This window comes from Columba livia, unplaced genomic scaffold (genome assembly GCF_036013475.1).
Source record: "Columba livia isolate bColLiv1 breed racing homer unplaced genomic scaffold, bColLiv1.pat.W.v2 Scaffold_178, whole genome shotgun sequence".
NCBI classification, from domain to species: domain Eukaryota; kingdom Metazoa; phylum Chordata; class Aves; order Columbiformes; family Columbidae; genus Columba; species Columba livia.
Window position 1 is genome coordinate 90,197 of NW_027043079.1, and position 8,980 is coordinate 99,176.

An 8,980-nucleotide genomic window follows, 5' to 3' on the forward strand; every position below is an offset into this window, starting at 1 on the left:
AGAGAGGAGGGAGGAGATGGGAGAGAAAAGCACTGCAGACACCAAGGTCATATCCCACAGGACCCAAGCAGGTCCCTCAGCAGGCCAAATCTTGCACTCCTGAAATCCTGCTCTTGGCCTTGTTCTCATCTCCCAGGAGCCTCAGCTCCACTTTCCATCCCTGACTGTTCCATCCTGACCAACTCTTTCTGGTTTGTAAGTGTGAAGTCCCACAGGGCACCTCACCCCACTGACTCCTCAGTCACCCGTGTCAGGAAATGTTGTCAATGAGCTCCAAACCCTCCTTGTCCCCAGGCAGGAACCTGGGAGGTGTGGGACCATAGTCCTGCCCTTGGCCTTGCACAGCCCCACATCACACTGTCCCAGGAAGGGCCCTGGGCAACGTGGGAGGGACAGGATGTGACTCCCCAGGGTTGGGGGTCAGGGCTTGTGCCTTTGGTTAGTGAAACACATCCAGGGTTACACAGCATCAGAGAGACCTTTACTTTGCTTTTCTGACCTGTCATCACTGCCTCCAGTTTTCTGCTCTAACCAAACTCTGGGGTCAGTTCTTCAGTTGTGTCCCTCAGTGGGGCCCATTAATATTACAGGGAACTTTGGAGTTTGCATCTGAGTTTGACTTTCTGAGAAGTTTCATCACCTTCCCCTCAGGGTCTGAGGTCCATGGACTCAGCACCAAACCCACCAGAGGGGTCATTAAAGCGCCTTGTGCTGCTCCTGTGCTGCTGGGCTGGGCTGGGCTCCTGGGACACAGGGAGCTCATGGCAGCGGCAGCGCTGCAGAGAGACAGCTCTGCCCAGGAGCAGCTCCTCTGCACACGCAGCAGGGCTGAGGGCTCTGCCTGGGGATCTCAGGAGACGAGCAAGGCAGAGAGAGATTAAAGGTGGTCAGGACTGGGAGGATGACTGAGAGCTCACTGGAGGAGAAACCTTTGCAGCCCTTGCCATGGTAAGTCTCTGGGTGCAGGGCAGTGCAGCTGTAGCTCCTGGAGGCATCTCCTGAAACTGGCACAGGCACAGCTTGTGGGGTCTGTAAGGACGGGGCTGTTGTCAGGCCATGTTGAACAGCTGTGAAGCCGGGTGAGCACCCGGGGTGCCCAGGGCTGTCCTGCAGAGCAGGGTCCCTGCACCCAAGGGCTGTGCTGGGCAGGGACTCTGCCGCCTGCCAGGGTCAGTGCTCAGCCTGCCCGGAAGATCCCTGCGGTGCTGTGGGGAGAAACTGTGGGGGGGGAAGTAGCAAGATCTGGCAGGGCAGGGTCGTGCTGTGGAGAGGGTGCTGTATGGGTCAGCACTGCTCACAGCTCCAGATCACCCCTGGCATGTTTCCAAGTGGATGCCCCGATGACAAGATCAATGCAAGGATTACCAAACAGATAAGGAGCTTTTCCTGAGCCTGTCTTTTCAGTTTCCTCTCCCAAGGGGTGGGGGGTGCAGGAAAGGATAAAATGAAAATGAGCTCTCATGCTTAAACAAGTCACTGAGACTCCTGAACTGCAGCTCTGAGTGATCAGTACATCTGCCAGAAGGCTCATGACATCCCTTCCCCACCCCTCTGCCTGTGCACAGCACCTGCATCACCTTGGCTGGACCCGTCAGCCTTAGTCTGACCTGTCCTGTTTTCCAGCCTGCAGACAGGAAGATGCCCCCAGGCAGTGCCCTGTGAACAGGCAGGATCTGTAGGGCCAGGGGGAGGGCACAGAGGGTGGGATGGTCTGTGAGCACTGACAGGGAAGAGACATGGACAGGGAAACACCTCCCAGGGGAGAATCTCCAGGCAGCAGGGAAATGATCAGAAATGAGAGGAAACCAAACCCGGAATGGTTATGGGAGGGAGAACAGAGAAAAGTGCCTGTGATCCCCTGCAGTGCAGATCCCTCCTGTGAGCAGCCCCCTGGCCTCCTGTCCCACCCAGCAAAGCCTCTGCCCTCAGGGCCGGGGGCTCCAAGGCATGAAGCAGCTCCTGTGCAGCCAGAGCTCCAGTTCCTCTGCAGAGCACAGGGGCTGAGAGCAGCTGCCCGGCAGTGTTGGTGTCTGGGAGGTGCTGCACAGCTGGGGAAGGGTGACGCTGTCTGAGTGCCCGGCTGCCTCTGCCCTGGCCTCTCTCACACCCACCCTCACCGCATTCTCCTTCTTGCTCCCCTGCTCTGGGTCACTGCTGTTGGGATCTTGTTCTTGCTGTCAGGCTCTCTGGGGATGGCAGTTTCAGCTGCAGAGTCACAGCCTGATCTTGTGGGTCCTTTCCTGCAGGTGTGTCCATGGGCACACGTGTCCCAGCTTTGCTCTGACCTGTGGGCTGTGGGCAATGCAGTCTGTGGGGCTGGGGAATGAGCTGTGTGTGTCCGGGACTAAACGTTGGGTGCTGAGACCTTAGGAAAGGATGAGACCTGTCATGGTCTGAGGTGGATCCCTCTGCTCTCAGCAGCGCCTGGTGGCTTTTCAGGGTAACATGGGAGTGTGATCAGTCTCCATCTCAGAAAGTTGCCAGCCCAGGGCAGCTGGAGCAAGACAGAGGGACAGAGCAGCTGCCCTCACTCTGCACTGACCCACAGGCATCCTCTGGTCTCGCAGGACTCGCTCTGTTCTCCCTGAGTGCAGCAGAAATGCTGAGGGTTTCTGACACCCAACAACACTCTGCAGTGAATATGGAGAGAGATGCAAAAATCCTGGAAAGCCCAAACTACCTTCACCATCTCTGTTCCTTATCACTGGGAAAGCAAGTGCTGACAGCCCTTCTGTTGTAGCAGAACCAAGACAGTCCCCACCGTTCCTGTGGCCCCACTTCTGCAGAGCTGGGCTGACTTAACGTGAGCCCATGGGCAGAGGCCCTGCTCTTGATTGCACATTTTCCAGCACCAAGCAGGGCTATAGCAACAGTGCTGGAGGAAGTTCTCCTAGGAAAAGAAAAGGGTGTCTGTGTGTGACAGGGGAGGGTCTATGGGACTTGGTATCATTTTTGTCGCAGAACTCTTCCCTGACTTCTCACTGTCTTTTTTTTCCTCATGACAGCGCCCCATGCTCAGGAAAAGCAAATGTCCAACAGCAGCTCCATCACCCAGTTCCTCCTCCTGCCGTTCACAGACACACGGGAGCTGCAGCTCTTGCACTTCTGGCTCTTCCTGGGCATCTACCTGGCTGCCCTCCTGGGCAACGGCCTCATCATCACCACCATAGCCTGGGACCAGCACCTCCACACCCCCATGTACTTCTTCCTGCTCAACCTCGCCCTCCTTGACCTGGGCTGCATCTCCACCATTCTCCCCAAATCCATGGCCAACTCCCTCTGGGACACCAGGGCCATTTCCTATGCAGGATGTGTTATCCAGGTCTTTCTCTTTATCTTTGCAATGTCAACAGAGTATTGTCTTCTGACCATCATGTCGTACGACCGCTACGTTGCCATCTGCAAACCCCTGCACTACGGGACCCTCCTGGGCAGCAGAGCTTGTGTCCACATGGCAGCAGCTGCCTGGGCCACTGGGTTTCTCTATTCTCTGCTGCACACGACCAATACATTTTCACTGCCCCTGTGCAAGGGCAATGCCCTGGGCCAGTTCTTCTGTGAAATCCCCAACATCCTCAAGCTCTCCTGCTCAGGTGCCTACCTTAGGGAACTTGGGCTTCTTGTGGTTAGTGGCTGTTTATTTTTTATGTGTTTTATTTCCATTGTGGTGTCCTATGTGCAGATCTTCAGGGCTGTGTTGAGGATCCCCTCTGAGCAGGGTCGGCACAAAGCCTTTTCCACCTGCCTCCCTCACCTGGCCGTGGTTACTCTGTTTGTCAGCACCTCTTTTTTTGCCTACCTGAAGCCCCCCTCCATCTCCTTCCCCTCCTTGGACCTGGTGGTGTCTGTTCTATACTCACTGATACCTCCAACATTGAATCCCCTCATCTACAGCATGAGGAACAAGGAGGTCAAGGATGCTCTGAGGAAACTAATCACTGGAGGCATTTCAAAAATAATAAAGTGTCCGTCATCCACCCTTTAACAGATAACAGCTTTAATGTAACTCATTAGAGGCCCAGATTCTGTGTGTGTGTTGGTGGTATTTATTTTTTAATAAATCATGATATATTTGTCATCCCCTTTCTAACTCATTGTCTGCTTTTCTTTTCAAACCCACTGGCTGTATAAATATGCAGCCATTCTCTCTGTTTATTTAAACATAAAAAAGGGCTCTGCAGTGACGTTTTTTTCACTGATATTATTCCCCCAAGGCCTGTATGGAGCTGCAGGGACAGTTCCTGTGTGCATGGGAGGAGGGAAAAGAGTCCATCACGGCAGCCCTGCCAGGGAGCAGCAGCGCTTGTTCTTCCAGAGCTGTTCTGGTTCCACTCCCACACTCTCCTTCTCATCCCTGGTGTTGGTGCAAGGCCTGAGTGCTCTGGCAGCTTGGTCACCGTCCTGCTGTGTGTCAGTGCTGTGAGCGCAGGCAGGGACAGGCAATGGGCACTGCTGTGACAGAGCTGGCCCCACAACAGCCTTTCCAGATAGAAAGGTGATCTGGTCAGGGCAGGACCTGAAGGTTTAGTTCTTAAAAGATTCTCTCAAGAACATGCCCAAGAAAGTGACCTATATATGAAACACCAGTGTACAGCTGAACAGTGTGTGTGTGCAGGGCTGGCACACAGCAGTGTCCTCTCACAGCCAGGCTCGTGCCAGAGACCTGCAGGACCAGCAGAGCAGGGGCTGGGCTGTGCCCCTGTGCACTGGACACCCCATCAAATCTGCCCCAATCATCATGGACTAATCCCTCACAGCCTTCATTTCCAGCCCGGACCTCTCGCCCCAGTTCAGAGAGTTTCTTTGTCCTTACCTGAAAAGACACTGAATGAGTAGGTCAGAAGTCCATGTTTGCATTGTACAGATGAGAAGTGAGAGTGAACATCATGTATTTGAGGTGAGATGAATAGAAGTGACCGCCAATGCTGTCAGGTATTCTGGGGTGCCATTTTGCACCTGGGACACGTCAACCCTGTCTGTACATACAGACTGGGAGATGAGATGCTGCAGAGCAGCTCTGCAGAGAGGGATCTGAGGGTCTGGTCAACAGCAAGTTGAACATGAGCCACCAATGTCCCTGGAGCCAAGAGGGACCGTGTCCTGGGTGCACCCAGCACAGCACGGCCAGCCGGGCAGGGAGGGGATAGTCCCGCGCTGCTCTGTGCTGGGGCGGCCTCACCTGCAGCATTCACTGTGTGCAGGGCTGGGGACACAGGGTAAAAGGAGATAAAGCTACTGGAGAGTGCCCAGAAGAGGCTACAAATTTGGTGAAGGGTTTGGAGGAAAAGCCGTATTAGGAGCAGCTGAAGTTCCTGGGTTTGCTCAGCCTGGAGAAGATGTGACTGAGGGCAGAGCTCATGGGGCTCAAGGTTCCTCAGCAGGAGCAGGAGGGGCAGGGCTGAGCTCTGCTCTGTGACAGTGACAGAGCCCAGGGAATGCAGAAGATGTGCCTGGGAGGGTCAGTTGGACATGAGGAAAGGGTTCTTCACCCAGAGGGCGCTGGACACTGGAACAGCCTCCCCAGGGAGGTGTCACAGCCCCAAGCCTGGGCCCCTGAATGGTGTGACAGAGTGAATGTTCAGCTCCTTTGTGGATGGTGCAAAGCTGGGCAGAGGCCTTGGACAACCTCACCTGGGTCACCCTGCCCTGAGCAGGACAGTGGGACAAGATGATGTTCACACCTGAGTTGCTCTGTGATTCCAGGAATCTTTCCCTTGGAAACGTTTTGGAAGAAGGAAGAGGTGGAGGAACAAGAAAATAAAAATACAGGCAGAGGAGGAGACCTCAAAGGTGTCAAATAAACAGAGCAGTTCTGTGAAGAATGTTTCTCTACTCAAACTGTTAGCAGGAAATCTATAACCAGCTCCCCAAACTCCCTGTTCTGCTCATTGGCCCCTGGGATTTACAGCACATTTCTTTACATCAGATTCTGCACTGAAGTTTGCACTGATTGTTACAGCTTCTTCGCAGGATTGCTTCATGTTTCCTTAGAGAACTGGATGTAAACAGGCACCGGGGAATTTTTAATTAGAGGAAACAACAAAGGAAAAAAAAAAGAAAACACAATAGAACTTAATGATGTTTCTCAGTTCTGTGGTTAAATTAAGTAGTTTCCAGCGAGGTCCATTGCCATAACTCAGGAGTTGCCTACAGGGAATAGGAGAGCAACTGCTGAAAGACTTGACCTGCCTGAAGCTCCAAGCAGAGTGAGAGCTGAGAGGCTCTGAATGAGCCAAGAGTGAGAGGTGAAGAACCTCTGGGGAGCGATGGAAAGTGCAAATGTCCAGACAGGCTTCTGAAGAGATGAGTTCAGACACGGGGAGCTGGGTAAGGACAGGTGGAAACTCCTGGATGTGCAGGGGATTAAATACACGTAGTGATAGACAGAGTTCTGGCACTGCAAGCACAGGGAAAGGCCAACGTTTCATCTCCCACAGTCCGTACACATTCTGAAAAATTCATATTTTGGCAGGATAGAAATTCCACAGAGATTTTATTAGAAATATTGAATTATTTCATCTGATGAAAAAAAGATTGTGGGATTTTTTGTTCTTTTTGTTGTTTTTGGTTTGATTTTCAGTTTTGAGGGGAATTCTCAGGTTTTCGGGCTGAGCTCCATGGTCTCACTATAAGCACCCAGTGCAAACCTCGAGAGGCCCCGTGTACCTGAGGTGTTTGCCTGGGACTGGCAGGTATCAGACCAGACTGATAGAGTGATGGTGCTTTCATCATTTACAATTAGTATTCAACACTTATGCATCTAATTAGATAATTTTCAGGACTGCAGGTGAAGAGGCAGATATGTGAAGAGCACTTAGAAGATGTGATAGAAGAATATTCCAGTTGATAATAGAGAATCATAGAATTATTTCAGTTGGAAGAGACCCTCAGGAGCATTGAGTCCAACCACAACCTAAATCTAGCACTGAACCATGTTTCTAGGAACCTCTTCTAAATGCCTTTAAAACACCTACAGAGATGGTGACTCCACCACTGCCATGGGAAGCCTGTTCCACCACATGACAACGCTTTCCAGGAAGAATTGTTTTCCTAATATTCAATCTAAACCTCCCATGGCATAACTTGGGGCCATTTCCTCTTGTCCTATCACTTGCTACTTGGGAGAAGAGACCGACACCCACCACGTTCAACCTCCTTTCAGACAGTTGTGGACAGCGAGAAGGTCTCCCCTCAGCCTCCTGTTCTCCAGGCTGAACCCACCAGTTCCCTCACCTGCTCCTCATCACACTTTTGCTCCAGACCCACAGCAGCTCCGTTCCCTCCTCTGCACTCTCTCTAGTGCCTCAATGTCCTTCTTATGATGAAGGGCCCAAACCTGAACACAGGATTCAAGATGCGACCTCATCAGCACTGAGAACAGTGGCACAATCACGCTACTCCTGCTGGCCACACCATTCCTGATACAAGCCAGGATGCTGGTGGCCCTTTTGACCACCTGGGCACACACAGGCTCATGTTCAGCTGCTGTCGATCAACACCCCCTGATCCCTTTCCAACAGGCAATGTTCCAGCCACTCTTCCCTGAGCCTGGGGTTGTTGTGACCCAAGTGCAGGACCCGGCCCTTGGTCTGGTCAAACCTCATACAAATGGCCTCAGCCCAATGATCCAGTGGGTCCAGATCCCCCTGCATGGCCTTCCCACCCTCCAGCAGATCAACACTCCCACCCAACCTGGTGTCATCTGCAAACTTAATGAGGGTGCACTCGATCCCCTCATCCACATCACTGATAAAGCTTAAACAGAACTGAGTCAAATACTGAGCCCTGGGGACACCACTTGTGACCAGACGCCAACTGGATTTGGCTCTGTTCACCACAATTCTTTTGGTCCAGCCCTCCATCGCACATACACCATCCAGGCCATGAGCTGCAGCTTCTCCAGGAGATGCTGTGGGACACAGTGTCAAAGGCTTTACTGCAGTCTAAGGACACAACACGCACAGCCCGTGTGGTGGATTCACTCCCCACGACAGACTTTCCCTCATCTGCTCAGCCGGTCACCTTGTCACAGAAGGAGATCAGGGTGGTCAAGCAGGACCTGCCTTTCATCCAGCCATGCTGATTGGGCCCGATTGCTCGTCTCGTGTGTGTGACCTCACAGTCCTTTCCCAGTCCTGTTCCTGCTGTTGGCCAATCCCCTGCAGAGGCAGAAGTGACCTCACAGTGCCCTCCACAGCCATTGGTTCCTACTGGACTATGAGTTCCTGAGACACAAGTGACCACATGATATCGTACCCACCATCACCCTCCTTGTGGTCCAGTGTGTGAGCATATCAAACTGAGCTGCTTTCATCAAATGTATCTGATAGATTTCCTATCAAGGGTTTGAGTGGAGAAACGTTCCTCAGAGGAGCTGCTGTATTTACTCTGGGGCATTTTATATCTCTGCTTCTGCCTGTGATTTTTTATTCTTCTTCTTCTGTCTATTCTGATGTTAAAGAGCTCTCCTAGGAAAAGATTCATGGAATCCTACAATAATGCAGGTTAGAAGAGACCCCTGAACACCATCTCTGTCCGACTGACCTTTATGGCAGGCACCCCAAGGAACAGCTGATGGCATTTGTGCTCGCTTGGGTTCATCTCACCACATGCACACACTGGACATGCACATGATGTGTATGTTTACATCTCATCTGCACAATGAAAATAGGGACTTTTGACATAGTATTTCATACAATCATAGAATGTCCTGAGATGTAAGGACCCACAAAGATCATAGAGTCCAACTCCTGTCCCTGCACAGGACACCCCACAGGTCACCCCGTGTGTCTGAGGACGTTGTCCAGTCTCTTCTTGAACACTGTCAGGTTGGGGCCGTGACACCTCCCTGGGGAGCCTGTTCAGTGTCCAGCACCCTGTGGGTGAAGAACCTTTTACTCATGTCCCACTGACCCTCTCCTGGCACGTCTTTCTTCCGTTCACTTTGGGACTGTCATTGGTCACCACAGAGAAGAGATCA

General features: G+C 52.3%; 1 protein-coding gene across 1 annotated transcript; it reads left to right on the forward strand.

Moving 5' to 3' along the window:
- Positions 1-3,028: 3,028 nt before the first annotated feature.
- LOC135577912 (olfactory receptor 14A16-like) lies at positions 3,029-4,026 on the forward strand. The gene has a single exon (XM_065048028.1). The coding sequence runs from the start codon at positions 3,029-3,031 to the stop codon at positions 3,983-3,985; it is 957 nt and encodes a 318-aa protein (XP_064904100.1). The 3' UTR covers positions 3,986-4,026.
- The last annotated feature ends 4,954 nt before the right edge of the window (positions 4,027-8,980 follow it).

Bases quoted from the DNA above. Each gene is read 5' to 3' on its own strand.
- LOC135577912 (XM_065048028.1), top strand. From the start codon at position 3,029: ATGTCCAACAGCAGCTCCATCACCCAGTTCCTCCTCCTGCCGTTCACA.